Source organism: Zeus faber (genome assembly GCF_960531495.2).
Source record: "Zeus faber genome assembly, chromosome: 14".
Lineage (NCBI taxonomy): Eukaryota > Metazoa > Chordata > Actinopteri > Zeiformes > Zeidae > Zeus > Zeus faber.
The window spans coordinates 9503670-9525688 of NC_137200.1; the positions used below are offsets into that span (position 1 = coordinate 9503670).

Consider the following 22019-nt stretch of genomic DNA (forward strand, 5'->3'; position numbering starts at 1 on the left):
AACGCCACTGTATTCACACACATTCACAGTGCACTAGCTCTGCAGTCTAAAAACTATTTGAGGAACGCTATACAAAATATATATATATATATATATATATATATATATAAAAAACAAAGAAAAAAACAAAAAACGGCTCACGCGCTCGCTTCCACCCGTCCGTGCTATGGCTTTAAATAAGAAAACGTATGTAGATCGTCCGCTTGACTCGTGCTTCGCGCGAGTGGGTGTATGCGTGTGGCGCGTGGAGATTCCTCAAAAAAAAACAACTACTTTTTTTTTTTTTTTTTTTTTTTTCCCACAAAACGCAAACAACGCGACGCTCCCGTCTGTCTCCCCGACGACGTCAAAGACAAAAGGGAAGCCGGGGACCGGGTCTCCGTGGGCGATGGGATGGGACCCCCGGGTGAGTTGATGAACCTGGACGTCCTGAAGGTGTTATCGTATCTGATCCGGTCTTGTCTTGTCTTCACCTTTAGGGGGCGGAGCTACCCAGCATGCTCCTCCCTCTTCCCATAGGAACCGTATGGACTTGGTGGACTGTGCTTCTTTTTTTTTTTTTTTACATTATTTTTTTGGTGGCGGAAAAAGACGCTAGCTAGCGAGCTTCTGTGAGCGTGCGCGTGCGTGCGCGCGCGCGTGTGTGTGTGTGTGTGTGTGTAAACGAAAGCAAACGCATCAAAATAAAATAAAAACAGAACAAAACAAAACAAAGAAACGCTTTGTCGTCGCCGCCAGACGAGGACCTGGAACACCGAAAATGAAATGAGGAAACAAAAGATCTAGCCCTCCAAAAAGAGGTAGAGAAATAACTTCGAAATAATAATAAAAAAAAAAAATTAAAAATAAAAGGCATGCTGAAGGTGTAATCTCTAGTTTGGAAAATACTAAAAAAAAAATAATAATAATAATAATACAGCAAAAACAATACAACTATAAAATAGGCAGTGATGTCACCATACCGGCGGCCATGTTTGTTTTAACAGGCAGCCATGTTTGTTTTAATGACAAAGTGTGACGCTTACGTATCTGTGTGTGTGTGTTTGTGTGTGTGTGTGTGTGTGTGTGCTCACATCAGGAAAGGCAGTGCTTTTTATTACATTTTAGTCATTCTTTTGCGAAGTAAAGCTACAGTTGAACTGCGGTTAGCTGGCTGTTAGCAACCGCTAACGGCTCACGTTTTGACATTTACAGATAAAAGAAAGGCAATGGAGGAGTAGGTTGGAAAGGTGAAAAGGTAAGAATGTAGTTGTCGTTCTTTTTGAGGGTGTATGATAGATTGAGCGCTAAGGCATGTACGCGATGGCTTTTATTGTCGTTGTTTGTTTTTCCACGATCGCCGTGTGTCCGAGCAGAAGACGCTGAAGTCCTCTGTCTGTCTGTCAGTCTGTCTGTTTGTCGTTTCCCTCGTTCTTGTTGCCGTTGATAATTTCATGTGATGCAGATGGACCAAACCCAAACCCCCTTAAACAAAAATTAAAATAAAAAAAATGCTCCCTTTTCCCTGGCTTTGGGACGACAGTGGAGACTTCCTGTGTGTGTGTGTGCGTGTGTGTGCGCGTGTGTGTGTGTGTGTGTGTGTGTGTGTGTGAGGGGCTTCCAGCCATTTTCTGTTGTTGCTGCCGTTTTTTACGCTTTGCTCTCGTTGCCGTTGGCCTGCGGGGCCTCACTGGGGACCGTCTTCACCTCGGCTGCCGCCACCGCGGGTGGGGCCGGGGGCGGGGCCACATCCTCCTCCTCCTTCTTGGCCGCCTCCGTCTCCGCTTTGGCCTTGTCGTCCTGCGGGATTTTACCACTGGGGGGACGGAGGAGTCGGGGGGGGGGGGTGAGAGATATTGAGTTAGCAACAGAGAGCCACAGCGAGTTTTTCATTTCATTCAAAGATAGATAGATAGATGGATTGATGGATATAGATCTATTGATAGATTGATGGATCCACAGATGGACAGACAGAAAGATAGATGGATAGATAGATGGATTGACAGACAGAGAGACGGACGGATGGATGGATAGATAGATAAATAGATAGATAAATGGATAGACAGACAGACTGATTGATTGATTGATGGATGGATGGATGGATGGATAGATAGATAGATAGATGGATCCACAGATGGACAGACAGAAAGACAGATAGATGGATTGACAGACAGACGGATGGAAGATAGATAGATAAATGGATAGACAGATAGATAGATAGATAAATGGATAGACAGATGGATAGATGGATTGACAGACAGACAGACAGATGGAAGGATGGATAGATAGATAGATAAATGGATAAATAGATAGATACTTTCTTCATCCCCAGAGGGAAATTGCAGCGTCAGCAACAGCTTACATAAAAGAATAGGCAAATAAATAATAACACAACGGAATAAAACATATAAAAATAAAATGGCAATATTATATGGGACCACGCGGTTGACTGTACACAATATGACAATACACAGAAAATCCCATGATAAACAGCAAACAGAAAAAGAAGTTGCCGGGGAAAATGTGGTCACATACAATAACAAATTAAATGACGCTAACAGTGAACCAGAAAGCTGAACCTAAGATGAGAAAGGAATGGTAATGTTAAATAAACGGACGGAATGACAATAAACCCAAAAAAATGAACAGCTTGTTGTGGTATCCAAGGAAGAATGGCTAATAAAAAAGGTATGGGTGGGGGACAAAACACAGGCAAGATGTTTTGAAGGAATTTATCCCCCCCCCCCCGGAACTGAATGCATTTCACACATAATGGGATCACGCTCGCTATCCTCGCCAGACATCAACTCGCGGCGCACAGATGTTCACAGGCGTTTTTCCGGCCGAACAATGAGCGGGTGAGGGATGGAATGGGGGGGGGGGGGGCGCATTACAGTAGGGCACAAAAGCGCGGACGGCTGAAAGAGCCGGAGACGTAACCTACACGCCACGCGGCACAAAGCGCCCGAGGGATTACACCTCACGCCAGACAGAGCGACACAATGAGAGGGAGAGACTGAATGCCATATTTCTTCTCTTGTTTTGGGTTGGGGGTGGGGGTGGGTGGTGTAAAGGCCTTGATGGGAGTTCTTTCAATTTGCAAGCTTCGAGTGTTTGCGGAGACAGTTACAGGCCAGGCCACAATGTACTGGCCTGAAATCGTGTTTTAACATAAACCCCCGAACCGGTCTGAAAGATGCGCTGCCCTTCGGTGTTTGAGGGGAAGTACATGACCGCAATAATTGGAATTCACGCGCCGAACAGCGGCGCCCTCCACTTGAGTGGAGTTGACAAAATAGATCAGGTTTGTAATGAGGTTAACAAATATGTCACCGTACCGTCCCCTTTCAAAAAGGGAGACAATCCACTGTGCGTGAAGCCCTCAGAGGTACGACGCCCATCCCACATGGTTTATGGATGTTTATGGAGTTTGGGGATGAGGTTGTCCCTCTAGGTGGCCCCAGCAAAACTACCACACAACTTCTTCCGCCCTTTAAAGAGTTACGCCGTGATGTCATTCTAGTCACACCGTCAATCATTAGGCCCCAAATTGACACGATCGCCGGATGAAGATTGTTTTTATTTTAAGCTTGTTAGCCATATACTGTACTGTAGCGTTTGTGTGGTGTGCGGGTGGGGTGATTTAAGCAGCCACACCTGCAGGCGGAACGGCCACACATTTATTCACCGAGTCATTAAAAAAAGGGTTAAAAATGTGGCGATCTTCAACCAAAGTTTTCGACCGCCCTCCGAGTCATTTCAAAGATTTGTTTGCCACAAATGAATAAGTTGCGAGTCTCGCATCACTATTAGTAGGGCGTAATAATATTGGTTCTAAGGGTTCGTGCCGTCCTTAGCCATTCCACACACACACACTACCTTCAGCGACCGTAGCATGGGTTGGCAAAGTCACAAAGAGATTATTAGAGTATTCATCACTTCGACAGAATTAATTGTGGGAATTCCACTCACGACTCTGAGCCAAACAGACTCTTCTGACTCTGGTTCATCGTTCGGGAAGTCCTCCCTCGCTCACACTGCAATAGGGGACCTTCACCGTAGCTTGTCTCAGGTGGGCGAAAAACGCATTTATCCACTGGTAACAAGTGAATCCCACACAGGCCTTGGGAGCCTGGAGCCGCTCCAAAGCAGCCCAAAGAGGAAGAAGAGAACGATAGGCGGGGGAAAAAAATAACAAAAGCAAAAACAACAGCAAAAAAAAAAAAAAAGAAGACTGAGCAAAGTGAATGCGCAAGCAGTGGAATAAATGACAGTGGATTGTAAATATTTAAACAGGCCCCCATCACAGCTTATCCCTCTTGGCTGTTTTTGAGCACAAACAGAGTTTGGCAAGAGGTACCAGCACCGCAACGCCCCGGACTTTTAAGGAATGTGGGCCCGACTGCAGGTTCCTTCCACAACCACACCGTAGGAGAAGCTTGCTGCTGCTGTTTGACTGCTGCCTCCGTTTGTGTTGTGTTTATTTTCCGGGGACTCAGGGCGTAAAGTATGCAAAGTTTGGCACATTTGAAATGTGAAACCTAAACAAAGGGGTATATAATATAATACAATACGTCTTCCTTTGGCTGACGTTGAAAAACTGCCCAGCTACAAAGGCGAAGACGACTCGTGGTTGGTGCAGTTTTCTATGGCTTCCTTTAGGGGGCGCTGCTCATTTAAAGATAAAGGGAAACGCCGCGCGCTCTATTACTTACATCTAAAATTGGAATCCAGGCAAGGATGTCTGAAAAATCCCAAACACCCCCTGCTCTTGACCGAGACAATTGACCCCAAATTGCTCAAATTGCGTGCGTGTGTGAAAGAGTGCTAAAATGCTCTCAGCACACTGTCTGTCGATTTTATAACTTTAACTTTAGATGATTTATAATAATAATATATTAATATATTAACTTGGGAGTACTGTTTGACTGTGACCTTAACTTCAAACCGAAAATAAAAATAATTGTCCGGTCCTGCATTCTTACACCGAGAACCATTTCAACCATCAAACCAATACTATCACACAGCGACCATGAAAAAGTAATCCACGCCCTAATTTTCTCGCGATTCGACGACTGTAACTCCCTCCTTTCCGGCATCGACCAAAAGTCACTCTCTCTCTCACATCGCCCCAATCCTGGCTCCTCCATTGGCTCCTTGCTCAGTTCAGAATCGATTTTAAGATTTGACCGATCACTCGTAAGGCACATCTGGGTCTGACTCCAAGCTACATGACAGATATGTTGACCCCATATGAGCCAGTGTGCAGCTTTAGAGCCTCAGGCGGGGCCCTCCTGGCTGTTCCAAAGTCTAGACCTCAAACTAAAGGTGACCGTGTCTTTTCTGTCAGCGCCTGGACTTTTGGAACCTGCCTGAGGAGATACGGCTGGCAGTCAGTGACTTCTTTGAAATCACTTCTCAAAACCCATTTTTGTAGATCTGCTTTTATCGCCCCTTTCTTTGCTTTTTTTCTTCTTATTATTTTGTATTTAATTTAACACATTTAATTCCTGCTTATTAATGCTCCTTTGTCTCTGAAATTTGTGATCTGATGCTTTTATTTCATCTTTCAAAGCACTTTGTAAACTGTGTTTTTAAAGGCGCTATATAAATAAAGCCATTATTTATGTATTTATTTATTTATTTATTTATTTTTTTATCATTAGGATTCAAATATTCTAATGCGCTACATAAAATGTTAACCAACAGCAGTGGGGCCCTATTTGTGTAGTCCCCTTATTATCAGCACAAGGTATTAACAGATACTGTGTTTTATTGTATGTAACAAGAAGAGATAACTGACATTATTTAAATCGTTTTTGTTTTGCAGTAATGTAGAAGAAAATCCCGGGCACCTTCCATTTTTTTTCTCAAAATTTCAATCGCCGTTGTGACCTTGAAAACACTATATTAATAATCAAGTTGATTTCAAAACTTCTACAAACCCTGTAAGTCGCAAGTAAACAGGAAAGACCGAGTGGAGTGACTTTGGGCCCGTTTTGCTTGTCGAAACCGACGGCACCAAACCAAATCCGACATTGCAGCGTTGTCCCGATTGTTTGTGAAGGATTTGTAAGCGTCAATATTCTCTCATTTTGTGTTTTGTGTACACGTGCAGGAAGGGAAAAGAGAAAGAAAGTCACAGTGATCAAAAAAAAAAAAAAAAAGGAGACCATGCACCTCAATCGGATTTATAACCCCCCCCCCCCCCCCCGCCCCCGACGAGTCCGCTTTCATCAAGGTGACTTGAGATGACAGGAGTGCTGCCTAAAATTCATCATTCATAATTCAAGGGCAACGTCATCTTCGACTGGGTGGGTGGACAGTGCTCACGTCTCCACGCAGCGAGGGGGAACCTTCAGATCTGTTTATCGTCCCGGGGCTCAAACTCTGACCTACGAACTTTGACCTACGAAACTGTTTAAACGTAGTCAACCTCTGCGGCGTCACTGTGACCCATGTGAAGGAAATCCGAAAAAAAAAAAAAACAAGAATCCATGATGGAAGACAATAAATGAATTCACTATGCCGCCCCTGTGGGATACTCAACTCTGATTGGTCGAGAGATGCACTCGGCGGTGAGCTGTTCCGGAATAATGGACGCTGATCTGTTATGACCTGGTTTCACTCCGTCTACAGTTGCTCTTGCTAAAGATCTTGTGAAACTGATTAGAAACCCCTGACTTAATACCCACCCAGGCGAGGAAAAACCCACAGAACACCTTTTGGTCTCAAATGAGTTGTTATATCGATATTTATTTATTATAGAAGCATTTTCAGCTGCAAAACTAGTCGTCTAGCTTTTAGCCAGTTCAAGTATAAGCTGAATTGTCTATATATGCATGTTGATAATAGGCTGTTTCCTTGAGTTTCATTGCCAGATTTCTCCACTTCAGAAATCATGTTGTCATGTAGTATGGCTCAATGTTGAAGTATTGCTACTTGGGAGATAATCGGGACTTCCTACTTGGCCTTCATTCGTTGCGGGGAACAAATTGATTTTGGTCACATCAGTGGTAATCAAGGAACAGGCAACGCTTGAACATTCACACACTTCAATATTTTTCGTGTGATTCCAGACACATTCAAAAGCAGCGTTCCCAAGGATGCAGAGTGGCTCGGATCTCAGGGCAAAGCAGACACTCCGAGCTGAGGCGTTAGACACTAACAAAGAGGTGGCGGCACGGTGTAGAGGAGGTGAAGTAACCGATTCGGGTAGGGTTGAACAAGACAAAACAGAGAGTGGACAGTGGACGCGAGTGGGGAGGAGTGTGTGTGTGTGTGTGTGTGTGTGTGTGTGTGTGTGTGTGTGTGTGTGTGTGTGTGTGTGTGTGTGTGTGTGTGTGTGTGTGTGTGTGTGTGTGTGTGTGTGTGTGTTGGGGGTAGGAGGTGGGTGAGTGTAGACAGACGACAGCAAACCGGTAGCATTCCAATATTCACACGTGGCAACTCCAACTCTTACTCGTGGTGCTGCAATTTAGGAATTTTCTTTCCGTCTTAACTGTGTACGTCTTGTTGAAATGCTGAAGGACTAGAAGTGTTTTTTTTAATCTAGTCCTATAACACGTATTCACACAGATTTATGTTGAGGACAAATTTCAAGAACTGCTCGCATTTCAGCTTTTTCTGCATGCCCGCTACATCGGCATCCTCAGGAGACCTTTTTTTGTGCTACTGCGCCCATTGGAATGCTTCCGACGTGGGGGGGGGGGCGGGTTGATGGGGGTGTTATAGGGTGGGTGGAGTTGGGGTGACGCTGACAGAGGGTGGTCATACTCGTCCTGTGCTGGTGTGCCGGGGTCCGCCACGCTAGGGGTGTCTGCGGTCTCCTTGGCCAGGCCTTTCCCCGGCATATCAGGGGGAGCGGGGTTGGGCGCTTGGGAGCCAACCTTGGGGGTCTCGCTCAGGTCAACTAGGGGGCCCACATCAAGCTGGGCAGGGGTCGCGGCGGCCTCGGGGGCCTCTGCGGCCTCAGGGGCGGGACTGTTTTTGGGGGCCTCGAGCGAGTTCGTCGCCAGGGGGGCTGCGTCCGGAGCAGCGGGCCTGTTCGTCCGGTGTGGAGGAGGAGGAGGAGGTGGAGGGAGGGCGGGAGGGAGGGAGGACGGAGGGGCGTGGGGGGGAAGGGGAAGGGAGTAAGATGGACAGGAGGAACACGGCCAAAGAGGTGAAGAGAAGGAAAGAGAGAGAGAGAAAAAGAGATTCCGGGGAAAAAAAATAAAGGGAGTTGAGGGAAGGAGGGAGGGAGGGAGTGTTGGTCAAGGCAGAGCGAGCGCTAACGTGCAGTGTTAAAATAAAACTCTACAGAATCAAAAAACGTTACACAATCACACAGCCAGAAAACAACAGAACTAAATAAAGGAAGGTGATAGAAGTGTTAAGGGTTAAGGAGAGCAAACTAAAACCAAAGGAATGTGCCGGCATAGCTACAATTTCAATTCACAGCCACCTCTTTGTTCCTTTGTTTAATTTTCTCACCCCGGCAGTTAATTTAACTTGAGTGAAGTATTTTTGTCTAAATGGTTTGTAGGGCTTGTTTTTTTTTTTTTTGCCTTTTGTGGCATTGATTTTTTTTTGCACTGTGCATATATCCTGCGATATCCTTCGATGTCAGCACCGAAACCCGGCTTAGCAAATGTACTCACTCAGGCTCTGTCAACGGAGTGGTCTCGTTGGGCTCCTTCGGAGCTGCGCCCTCCTGGTTTGGGACACGCTCTTCCTCCGTCTTGACCTCCACGATGGGCTCCTTGGACTCATCCTTCCTGTTGGCAGAATGGAGCAGCAAGGCGGAGGGTCAAGAGACATATGCCACCCGGCAACAAACACCGTGAGGACTGTTCTCGTTGGCACGCTGGGCCTGGCACTTCAGGCCTGTTAGCACGGAAAGCTTCACCCATCTGCAGGCTTTCCCAGCCAAAACATATTGGCTTTAATATGAAAGCAAAACAGGATCACTTGACACATTGCCAGAAAATGTGGATATTCATAACTCTCACACTATTTGCAAGGGGGGCTTCTACGTGGAAAATAACACAGAAGGATGTGGTGGGGAAGCAGATGTATGAGAATAAAACCATAGAAATATTTAAAGCCTTGACATGTCTTGGAAATTTGAAGAAAAATTAGAAAAATATAAACGCTCATTTTCCATTTTCTTGACTCACGTGAATGCAGCCTTCCCCTCCTCGATGTCCTTGGCCCCTGCCTTGCCGCAGAAGTTGACGGCGATGCACATGAGGAGGCCGCACTTGTTGAGGAAGTAGCAGGTGACGTCCACCCCGACCAACAGCAGCAAGAAGACCACCATCAGGATGCCCACAATGGCCCCCGTGCCCAGGCCTGAGCCTCCCAAGTCTGCAGCAGCCAGAAGAGGAGAGGGAGGGAAGAGGAGAAGGGGGCGCAAAGAGACAGCGACAGGAGGAGGCACGAGGAGAACAGGTGGCAGAAGATGAGAGGAATGGAATTAAAATAAGAGGAGAGGAAATGAGAGAATGGGGAATGGAGGAGAGAGGATGGGGGTACAGACGGAGATATATAGAGAGACGGGGAGAGCGATTGAGAGAGGACAAGTCAAACAGGTAGTCAGAGAGAGAGAGAGAGAGAGAGAGAGAGAGAGATACAGTGATGGAAAAAGGAAAAGGCGAGAGTAAAGCTTTAATGACAATATCAGGATTTGGATTTTTGAGGCCTGAAATGTACGGTGAGATGTGGAGGGGAATGTTGGAATGCCAACGCACCAAGTGGAATCACTGGGAACTTCTCATTTCATCTGACATTTATTCACTCACTGGATCACCCACGACAACGTACGACAACACGCGTAACGCACTTCCAGTTAGTTAACGGGGGAAAGGTTTAGTCCAAAACATTCAGCAAAAACGAACATCGACATCAAAACTAAACCAAACCTAGGAACTGCCATGTCTAGTCTAGTCTTAACTGGGATTCACGGGAAACACCATTGATTTGGGGAGAACACAAACGACAAACAAATTCTCTACAGTGAAGGATTCCCTTCCCATAATCATTCATAACAGGGCTCATGACTTGCTCTGTCATTCTGCTCTCGGAACGTGTACAGTTCTCCCTCTAAATGGACAGTGTGGGAGAGCTTATCAAGAGCAATCTGGTTCAGCGGTCCCAACCGCTGCGGTGGCCTTTCAACAATTTGTACTACACAGCTGTTATGCAAATAGATGTATGAATAAATTCAGAAATGATTCGATGAGCCTTTTTATGAAAGCTATATGAGGGGCTGAAGTCAACAGCACCACGACTATTGGTAATCGACAATTGGAATAAAGCCACATTTACAAACCGTGTTATGTACTGTACTTCGGTCATGCATTTTACTGAAATGGAGCCTCTCGGTTTAGAAATAAATAGACCCATTAATGGGGTTGCTGCTTCTTGTATCTGTTCTGTCACTCAAATACCAAATGTGGCTAATGTGATGACTCAGAAAGAGAAGGTGGACACAGAAATACTGTTTCCATCCAACGACTCATCACGCTTCAGTTTTCCAATCAGCTGCTCCAAGGGGATAAATGGTTGATCGAACACAGTTTCTAATGGGTATTAAAGATTCAGCCTAAAATCAATAGTCTTGAAATGGAGCCAAAGCAAAACTTTTAGTTTCTATTTTTGTGTTTTGGGAAGACCAAAGCAACGAGCTACTTACCAATTTGGTGCGCTGCTTCTTTATAATGCTATAATGCACCCTAGACCCTAGGTTATATTAATAGGTAAGCTAATTTCACATCACGTATATCAGAGGAAAATAAGAAACCAATACTTGGAATGAAATCAGTCTAATCAACGCAAGCAGGCACTGGGGAATCTAATTTGAGTTCATGTATTATATGAATCGATATCTTTTGTTTATCTAAAGATTAGCAACTTCTCATTTGCACCTTTTTGTTTGCAAAATATCAATTACAGCAGCGGCAAACCTCATACTAAAATGGGAATGTTTTCGTGGCCTACATTTCTAGACCTAATAGGCAACAAAGCATGTTCACAGTGATTCATGATGATATATGAATATATTGGCCCAAGAGTCAATCCTAACAGCAATGAGGTATTTTGGCTTTTTGGCCGAACGTGCCACAGGGAGGGAGTTTGTCTGATCAGACCTGTAACTCGTGGTTGGGTCTGGGGTGGGGTCCGTGTGTTTGCTCCCCGGCCTGCCGCGCCCCTGCGTCCATCTGGTCACGCTTCGCCTATCTCTCCCAGTGCCAAAACTCATACTCAGTACATACGCCACACCTACGACCTAGAGCTTGTTGGATGGGTGGGGTGCGAGCTATGTGGGTGGGGATGCGGCGTGTGGCTGCCATCTTGCCTGTCACGCTTCTGCCCCAGCGTGCTTCTTGTCCTTCCTGAAATTTTAATCCCACTCATATTAGCTTAGAACACATACACTCGCACACCATTCCTATTCTGAACAACACTCCACCCAACCAGGGTCTGCGGGGCAGGAGGGGTGCTAGTGATTTGGGTTCGACTTGCCTGAAGGACTCGCACCCCCACACCCTGCAATTTTAACTGCAATTGCCAACAGCACACATTCAGGGTTTTCCAAGGTGGCTGATCGCTGGCAGGTCGCTGGGAGGGCGTGGTTGGCCGGGGGACAGTCGGGTGGGCCCTCTGCTGGCTGGGCTGGAGTCCTGGCGGCTTGCGCCTGGTGGCTTAAGGTGTGCTGTGACCTGACAGGGCTGCGGAGAGCGCCGCCGGGCACCTTCCAGGGCACCTGCTGTTGTTGTAGGTGTGGATTGGGGTACGGGGGGCGGCTGTCGGCCTTACCTGCTGCGCTGCTTCTCTGTGGCTAGTGCCTTGGGTGCCGAGGGTGGTGGAGAGCCCATATATCTGGTGGCCTGCTGCCGTCAGCAGGGGGAAGGTGGGCTAACATCCAGGTGCCCAGCGCTGAGCACACTCTATGTGGATGGGCGCTCGGCGCTTGCCGCTGGGTGGGGCATCTGGTAGGCTGCGGTGGGGCGGGCCTCGGCCCTTGCGCGGGACGTGGGTGGGCATGGGGGACCCGGTAGCTCGCCTGTGGGACGGGCGGTTGCGCCGGGGTGTCGGTCTGTAGGCGTGGGGCCTGGATCTGGGCCTGCGGTCCGTGTCTGGTGCCCGCGGCCTGGGTTCTGTGCCTGCGGCTGCGTCTTGTGCCTGCACTTGCGAGTGGGTTGTATGTGTGCTCCCCTGAAGTGCGGGGTCTCCTCGTGCTACCTAGGACTGGGTTATGTTGCTCGGGGCTGGGCGTGGGGGTTGCTCCGTGGGCCTCTGGCTTCTCTGGGGGCTCAGGGGTCTTCTGTGGCTGCAGGACGGGGTGCTCGGGGCTTTCCTGCAGCCATGGGGTGTCTACACAGCTGCGGAGCTCGGTGGGGGCTTCAGGGCCCTTTCCGCTGCTTGGAGGCGCCACGACATAATACCGACCTTATACACCAGAACCAATTGGGATAAGTCCTGTACACACACTGGTGGACACCTCACACACACACACAGACACAGACACACACAGACACACAGACACACACACACACACACACACACACACACACACACACACACACACACACACACACACATACAGGCGGTCCCATCACACACAGGCACACACCACCAACACCTGCTTTGAACGCACCCCAGCACCCTAACTATGACAGGAAGAGTTCATGTGCCCAATCGCTGTTCCAGTTTTCCTGGACCTGATTAACTCTGTTTTTCAATACATGTTGTCGTCCAATGTTTATGTTTCCGTGTAAATGTTGTTTGGTTCTATGTTTAATTGTCTCACCGTGGTGAATCTCCCCCTCTTGGAGTAGTGATCAGTTGTTTAGAGACCCAAACATGGTAAATAGTTTTCCAAAGAGGAGGGTTGGTGGTGGTTCTGTACAACAAAAAACTGTGCTCTTGTCATCCTACAGGAGTTATTGCAGCAGTTCTTGATGATTTAAGAATGAATAAAGAGTTGCATTGCAGGCTGAGAACTTGAACTCCACTCGCAGACTAACTCCTGTCCTAGATGCAGTAGGATACAAATACTCTGTGCTGTATGCCCAGCATGCTGACAGCACAGGTTAAAAAAAACTACAACTGTTGCGCTGATTAACATTGCCGAGATAAGTTCTTTATTCGTGCAATCTGTCCGTATCTTAGAGCCAAACTCACATTAGCTGTTGATGAAGCAGGTTTTGAATAAACTGACACTGACATTTTTTTTGACAAACTGTTACTATCGACCTATGCTTGCACTGAGATGTTGCCCATTACAATCATCACGTTATGAGGCCTTCCCCTCTATGCCTTTCGGGGAAATGATGTTGACTCATTACAGGAAGCGATATGAATGAATGGTGCTGGGATCCCAGACACAGGCAGCAGGAGGATTAACTGCGAGTCGCGGCGAGGGCGTTTTGTATTCACCACGCAGGTGAGGTAATTAATTCCGACACTAAATCTTTACATGAGATCCTTGGCGTGGCGCCTCGGGGATTCCGTGTCACACGCCGCGGTTTACAGCTAAATCCTCCTCGCCACGAGGCAGCGTGAGTTTTGGCTTTTCAGCGAGCCATAACTTTACCCGAGCTCCTTACTGTCAAGCCCACTCCGTATTTCATGTACATTTTACTCGCTTCTCCTCCAAAAGAAGTTGCTGTCTTCGGTGGTACAGTAACCTGCACATATACCCGAGGGCGGGCTCGTCTTCCCTTCGCCCCGTCACTCCATTTGCATTTTAACAGATGCCATAAATCATGGAGGGAGTTGCTTTTTTTTTTTGTTTCTCTTCCAACGCCAAAGGGCGCTCTTAGCGAGTGCTTTCTCAGAACGAGAAATTGGAGCGTCAGTGTATTTCAAGATATTTATTTATTATATATATATAGTTTTTAAGGCCCGCCAGGTGCCGTCTACAAATCTACACTGCAATTTGATAAACTTTTCATCGCTGGTGTGATGGAGACATCAAGTGACTGAAAATACCATAAAGAGGAGGCTGGGAATACACGGCGTATCCATGGTTACTTTACAACACATGATATTATAAGTTAAAGTTACTGAACAACGTCTGACACAGGCCATAGGATTGCATGTTGTATTATTCTTTATCCAGCATGTGAACATGGAAAAAAAAACAACTCTATTGTAGCTGGAGTAAACAGACCTTTACACCGAGAAGTCCTCCCTTGACCTGCATCCACACTGACCTTCTCCTTCAAACCTCCCAATGCCTCTTTGTTTGACACGGGAGAGTTGGAGGTCGACTGAGAATACAGGCTGTCAAGCGTGCTGTTCGCATTTTGATGTTTTAAGTCGTCTTTTTGAAGCTAGGAGAGCAAGGGTTGTGATCGCCGAAAATGACACGTATGGCTACGGTTGGAATTGCAGGTACTCCTCACTTAACGACCGAGTTCTGTTCCTAGGACCAGGTCATTAAGCGAATTGATTGATCAGCGAGGACCTGTGTTATTTCACGGTAAGGGGGCGTGGCCATTGCGAACGCTAGTGTAGACTGAGACTGTTATGAGATGACGTGTACAGTATATAGTGTATATAATTTATATGACGCCGAGACGCTGTGGTATTGTACAATACAGACTGCTCAGAGAGCTGGTCGTAAGTCCAAACGGTCGTTAAACAGGTAGGTCGTTAAGTGGGTTTCAATTTTGAAAAACGGCCTTTACTGTTGTGTCTCTGCAGTGCATTTTCGGTTTCATTTTGCTTTCCATGCCTGTTTTGCCTCATTTGTTTGGCTCATAAGAAAATAGCATAACCTGACTCACTTACTTTGTCAACTGAACCCGATTTTTTTAGATAAAACTTTTTTCTGACAACTGCAAGAAAGTATGTGACGGCGGCTGCAAAGCACCAAAAATATCGCTACCATGAAATGTGTATTGCATTTATATATATATATTTTCTAGCTTTTTTATTAGGTTTCCCCAACTGTGAGAGGCCTAAACCTTATAATAAAGTATCAGAAAATCAGCAGACTTCGCACCATTCTGTCCGGCTGATAGGAGACATACAGGCATATGATAATAATCATTCACTTCTCTCAAAGAAAAAGAAACACAATTTATTTATACTGACAATGGTTACATGGAAATACACGCATATGTACTTACAAAAACGAATGTCTCAAAAGAATATAGTCAATTCACGTTATTGAAAATGAGACTTTTTTTCCCAGCTACAGCTACAGCGTTAATTTCTATCGTTGTTTTGTTGTCAGGTAAAAAGAGAGCTTGGACCATCAAAATAACAGCTTATATTGAGAATTTGTTTATTTTTCCCGAAGATACTGTTTAAAAGATTATGTACACTTTGTCACAAAACATTTGTTTTTGTCGTTGTTTTTCTTTTAATCCACCTCCTTCTCCCCTAAACCGACGAGGCGCGGTTACGACCTTCATTGTGTACAGCAGGACTATTCAACATTTCAAGCTTCTGTCAAAAAACAAAAAAACACAAACAAAAGCAAACAAACAAAGCAAAAAATAAAATAAAACTAGGCACAGCGTTTGTTTTTTGTCGTTTTGCTTTAACAGTTCACACGTCACCCCATTAACAGGTTTGCAACGCGACACGAACTTGGGAGAGGCCGGTGAAAGTGACAAGCAAAAGTCCTCTCGCCGACAAGCTGTTTTCAATCGGGAGTAACACATTACAAATTATTAGATGGCGTATGTTGTTCATATTCACCACCCGTCCCCAATCGACGCGTTGCGAATGTGTTATTATGTGTTATTACCCAACACCTCGTCTAGAGCACGCACAGTCACAGCGAAAGGACCACAACCCAAGACTGTCGTTCCAGACGTATTCCGACACGATTGTTGAGCGAGATGAAAAAAGGAACGAGAAGCAGAAGATCACAGAGCAAAAAAAAACAAAAAAAAAAACAACAAAAAGACGAATCAACCAGTGAAGGTGTGAATAAAACCGAGCACCCTGTAATAACATCGTGAAACGGATGTATCGACTGTTGTATTTTTCAACTTTTGCTTTTTTTTTTTTTTTTTTTTTTCTCTAATTCTTTCTCGCGTGTGGCTGCACAAAAGGTCAAGAAGGCATAGAAAGCAAAAAGGAGCCCCCACACCACCCACCCCGACTCCCTTCCCTTTTCTCTCTCTCTCTCTCTCTCTCTCTCTCTCTCTCTCTCTCTCTCTCTCTCTCTCTCTCTCTCTCTCTCTCTCTCTCTCTCTCAGTCTACGAGAGCCAGAATGCGGTCATCACCGACAGCGCCACGGACGTCAGGCTGCACGCCATCGCCGAGCAGCCGAGGGTGGCTGGGGTGACCCCGCGCAGAGGCAGAAACGCGTCGACGGGTTGTCGTGAAGTTGGAACAATTCAGCGGGAAAACAGTGTCACACCGACGAAAACGAACGACACCCAATGAAAGTCACGAAAGCACAGAAGAGGGGAAGAGGACGTTTTCGTGCATGACAATGTCATGATCAAGAGGTGCCCGAGAAGATCACATCACACACGGGGGGGGGGAGAAAGAAAGAGGGGGGGGACAAAGAGGGGCAGGTGGTTGGGTTGACAAATGGTGTGATAGAGAGAGAGAGAGAGAGAGAGAGAGAGAGAGAGAGAGAGAGAAATAGGTCAGAATACAGAAAAAAAGTGAATTAAGTGAAATTCAAACGGGGGAAATTTAGAGTTAGAGGCTCAGAGTTAAAGATGTCGTAGTAGCGTGTTAGTAGCGTCACAGCAAGCGATGCACACATGGGGGATGGGGGGGGGGGGGGGGGGGCGGGGTCATGACAGGCATGTATTTGGAGGCCGGGGAGGAGTATATCAGGGGAGGGGGTTTGGGAGAACAATGACGAAGATGGGACGTGAAGAGTCAGACACGAGCGCACAGTTTGGATGTTTGCTTGTATCAGTCGTGGTCCAGGTCAGCCACAGCACTTGAGTGTCTTTTTTCCCCCAAAAAAGCCTGGATGTGTCCTCAGACTTGTCCATCCAAAGCAGGAAGCTTTGAAAGGTCAGGGGGCTGCCGTGAGCGAATGGGCGATCAAATCAGTTTTGCCCCGGGGGAGTGACCTGGGTGGGACCGGGGATGACTTCAGGGATTCATCAGTCATTTGTGTGATTTTCTCTGTGGTTTTAGCTGCTCTTTCCCGGTTTGTCTTGTGTTTCAGCCATGTAGGTCAATAGGCTAGTGGTTTCTGTGGACCACCCCTTGGGGGCGCCACTGGATCAACCATTATTAAAACCGCTAACGTTTACCTTTGAAAAAACCAAACAAAAAACATAATCGTCAGGATTAGCTGGGGAGATCTGAATGGGCAGATTTCGCAACACCTGGGAACGTGGCTGTCTGTCCTAGAGAGCCGTATACATTTCAACTGGGTAATTTGACTTGGTAATTTAACTTTTTGTTCTCAAGCGCAATCCTGATTCACCTTGATAATTAGAGGATGAATTTTATTTAATTATTTTTTTTCATACAGCTGAACACTATTAACCGTGACACACCTTTATGTGCACTCGCCCTTCTGAAGTTAAAAAATAAAAGAGAATGCTTTGTCCTTTTCGGGACGATGCAGTTGCAAGAGGCCACTTCTACAGGGAAAAAAAACGAAATCAAATAAACTCTGACAAAACTCAACAAAACTGGAATAACTGAAATACACGCAAATCACTTTGTTAAATGTATTTAAGGTTTGTCTTTTCGGTAGTTCTGTAGACACTGTATTTTTATGGATGCAATTATCAAAATGATATATACATATATATGCAGAGTGGATATATACAGTACATAAACATGTACATGTATATATTCTATATACTGAATATACTGTATATCTACCTTGTATCGTGATGATGCACCTTATGTTATGTACATTATCCATTAACCTGCAGTGCTAAAATGTATACAATGGTACAGTGTTGCCGTTTCCTCCTACTTTATTAAAAACAGCTGAGGGTCTGATGATCACAGCTTAAGCGCAGTATGCGGTGGCTAAGAATACACCTCTAGACATCTTTTCCAAACGCCTGCCTTTTCCTTGTAGTTAAAAATAAAAGCAGTGCCGTGGTGGACGCTGTGACTTTGACAATGCACCTCAGTCATTATGAAAGCAAAAACGAGGGAATGAAAGACAATTTGATGGGAGCTTGTGTGCGCTCGCTCGGGGTGCTATTTTCGAGCGTTTCCAAACCTCCCACTTGCGTGTATGGCGGCTACCCACAGGGGCAGCTGTGGCGGTGGGTATCGTGTGATGTGCAGCATTTGTTCTGTTTCACCAGCCATGCACGGGTGCAAAAGCTCTGTTGTGAAGTATTAACCGAAATGACATTTTTTAACACCGCCATGCAGGGATCTTTGGAGGACCGCACCCCCACCAACACACAATGACACACGTGTTCAGGTTTAAAATGAATAGAAAATAAAATAAAAAATGCATGGGAGAAAAGGTGAGTGGTTACATAAAAAAAGTTTAAAACACTATTAATTAAATTGAATAAAACTTGTGGAAACTCGACGGAGAGCAGCACGCAATGAAAAAGAAAAATGGAAACATGATGAAGTTTCACAGACGAGCGAAATAGGGATTAGTAGATGGGGACGTGTGTCTTGTTGTTCGGGTTAGGGAGGCAGCCCAAGTTAACAGAAATAAATCAATCAGTCAAGCAATCAAGCAATCATTCAAGCCCCTGCAAACCTCTTTATTTACACCAAACAGCAGCAGAGTGCAGGTAAGCTGTCGCCAGCGCTATAATACTAGGGTGCTTGGTTTGGAATGGACCCTGTCCCATCGACCCCCGCCCCCCACACACACACACGCCCCCATCCCCAACTCCACTCCCCCGTCCTCCCAACCAGAACTCAAATCCCACTCAGTTGTAAACAACAGCTATGCATATGCTATGGTGTTTACTCACATTATGGCATATAAATGTAAAAATCAATGCGTTGCGGCCCCCATTGCCCAGTAAATGACCAACATAGCTGGGGGGGGGGGGGCTCGTTCAGGTGACTGGTGGGGGTTCTACTGTATGAATAGAGATAATTTTACCAGAGACTAGGGCACTTCGTTGTGGCTGAAGGAAATCGTGCCTAGCTTGCGGAGCTAGTTCTGTCAGACAACTCGACAGAGCCACGTGCTTCTACACCCTCATGGGCCGGCCTACAGTATCATGGGCTGTCCTACCTGCTTTGCTTCCTGTTTGTTTGCTGCACTCCCTCCACCTCCCTACATCCACCTGTTGGGCCATACTCTTCCTATCCAGTGGGGGATTCGAGCTCCTCACTATTTCTAGCTCACTAAGTGCCTATGTTTGCTGTACACCTCACCGGACGTGATGAGCAGTAGAGCCCAGACGCCCTACTCAAAGGATGCAAAATTTATAGGGATCATTTGAAAAGTAAATCTAAGAGTTGTCTGTCAGAAATAGACATGGTTTTCCTGAACCATTAGGTCATCACCTGATTCAATTCAAAATTTGGGGAAGGTGGCTGAGGAAAAAAAAAACGCCAAATATACCTCTACTTTGAAATATCGCCTGCCTTCTACAATTAATACAGTAGGATCCCGAAACACAACTAACCCCCTTTATGACGGCAGCAGCCTTTTTCTCTGCATTTTGGTTGGTGTTTGGTGTTGGGTTTGCCGGTGTTAGGGGGTCGAGGGTTGGATGGGAGGGGTGGGTTAGGTAGGAATGGGGAAGTCGACGGAATAGAACTTACCTGGGACGGTGGTGGGTTGCGTGGCTGTCCTCACGGAGACTATGCCGGGCTTGGACTTGCCCTGCTGGTTCTCAGCCACCACATACACCTCGTACTCCGTGTTCCAGTCCAGGCCCTGGAGCATCACGTGTTCACTGTTCTGGGGCAGGGAGATCTCAGGCTTCCAGTCTGAGACGTGCTTCTAGAAAACGGAAAAGGGATGGAAAGAAATTCCCGTCGTGAACTGGATGGGTTGATGCAGATTATTTTGACGTATCTATGTAGTATGGTCAAGACACGCGGGCACTTTTCCCCATTGTGGCACTAAAAAACGCTTGAGCGGAACGCTTTTTGATTTTCAATGAAACTAGGCTGCTTCTTAGCATGCCACCTGATGTAAATACAAAACAGGTTTCAACAAATTCGCTTCTGTTTGCCTGTGTATCAAGGGTGACCATTTTGACCCTGACAATGACCTATTCTATTAATATGGATTATTCAATCACTGAAGCAAGTACTTGCATGTACCGTCGGGCTTGGGATTTCGACATCCAATGGAAAAATCATTCAACCGTCCCTGTGAAGCTGTAGAATTCTCACCCCAGTCTAGAGTGTCATTATAATAATATTTTTTTCCAGTATATTCTATTAATTACTAAACTCCAAAGGCCATAATTACTTCCCGCTACTCCTGGTTCACAGAGCATTATTATTTTTGATCTATGATTTATGCATCTCACATTTCACCCACTGCCAACAACGATTTATTTTGTTGTTGTTTGGTCTTTTTTTAAGCTCAATCCTAGAAACGCTGACTGAAGCTAAAAATGTACTTTGCGGTTTCGCTTTCTCTGCCTCGTCCTCCTTGCTTGCAATTTGGTTGTTGGAGACGCCATTGAGCTGTTCAGTCGCATTGAGTTGTGTCTATCTGGCTGAACGGGTCCATCCCAGCATGCATCGCAAAACATCGAGACTGCTCAAAAGGTGGGTTTCCAGGCGCAGAAAGTGAAAGTACTCCCCTGCATTTAACACAACCCGGAGGTCCAATTAACGAGTTGGAACATCAACTGTGTCAGGGCATGGGGATGGAGCGGTCACATAGCAGGAGCTTTTTTTTTTTTTTTTTTACCGGCTACGAAGAGCGATGGTTCCAAGTTACGTCCTTGTCCCTCGCAATACTCACAGGCTTGTATCTGACCAGGTAGTGCTTAATGGGTGAGCCGCCGTCGTCTTGCTTGACCCAGTGGACCTTGAGGGAGTTACCCTTGTTCTGCACCTTGGCCTCCAGCTTGGGGGCACTGGGTTCCCCTGCAGCGTGGGATAGAGCAGGAAAATGAAGTTTAATGATTGCAGCACTCAACGAGAGGGCCTGCCTTTTAAGAAACACTATGCCAGCGCAACGTATTTATCTCCTTTTTTTTCCATATTAAGATCGCGATCGACCCCTTGATGTCTCACGGTCCAGGGGTGTCATCGGGGTGGTCATTCTCCATGAAGAACCCCTCGTAAAGTGGCCCCGGCCCTCTGGAGTAATGAAAAAGGAGGCTAGATAATGTGGCCCACGCGCCTTGATTGGACGTGTTACTCCATTACTTCTAATATCGTGAATAAAGTCTGGTGCGGAGGAAGGTCAATGCCCTGCGGCCTGTGTGTCTGGGTGTGTGAGGGTGTTTGCGTGTAATCATGGCACTTGAATACCCTTGTCTTTGATGCTCAGGAAACTGTTAAGGCGGAGAATGGAAGGCCAAAACTCATTAATCGTGTATATTGTTTCCACACACTTGCCATTAATACTAAATAGTGCTGTACTAATAGTCTAATGGTCAAAATGCGGGCATGGTATGAACTTAAGCTCAACCCTCTTGGCTATTTTTCCAAGTTTACCTACTCAGAACTTAAGCAAAACCTTTAATTTTTATTCCAGTGTTTGAAATCAATGCACTTATTCTTTCACTGTGGAGCAGCTGGTCTCAATGACAATTTGAACTGGCCATCAAATTTCCCAGAGCCACCGCTGAAGTTTCTTCCTTTATCGAAGTTGTACTTATATAAAAATAGCAGTAGGGGTTTGTTTTTAACAGCAGAAAAAATAAACTGATATACAGTAGAACCTTCTTCATCCAACCGCAAGACTGGAATATTTACATAAAAGATGAATGAATATACATGTCGACTGTTCCTAAATCGATCCTAAATCGATCCAAACCGTGACGATCCATTACTGTATTGTCACGGTTTGATCTATAAATATAAAAATCGACAGATTATATGTTGTCAGAAGCAAATATCGGAACATCCAATAATACTTTCATCTGTAACTTCAGTCGCATTGACTTGGGAGTCATAAAGTATTCAATGAATA

At 45.9% G+C, this 22019-nt stretch overlaps 1 protein-coding gene across 1 annotated transcript in view; it reads right to left on the reverse strand.

The window, feature by feature from the left end:
* Positions 1-1529: 1529 nt before the first annotated feature.
* The window catches only part of ncam1a (neural cell adhesion molecule 1a), a 206684-nt gene continuing 186194 nt past the window's right edge, over positions 1530-22019 (reverse strand). The window contains exons 14-18 of the mRNA XM_080013104.1: positions 20841-20965; positions 19679-19859; positions 9141-9330; positions 8622-8738; positions 1530-1795 (exon numbers count right to left, since the gene is read on the reverse strand). Coding sequence (XP_079869230.1) covers positions 1630-1795; positions 8622-8738; positions 9141-9330; positions 19679-19859; positions 20841-20965 — 779 coding nt within the window. The 3' untranslated portion in view covers positions 1530-1629. The remainder of the gene's footprint in view (positions 1796-8621; positions 8739-9140; positions 9331-19678; positions 19860-20840; positions 20966-22019) is intronic.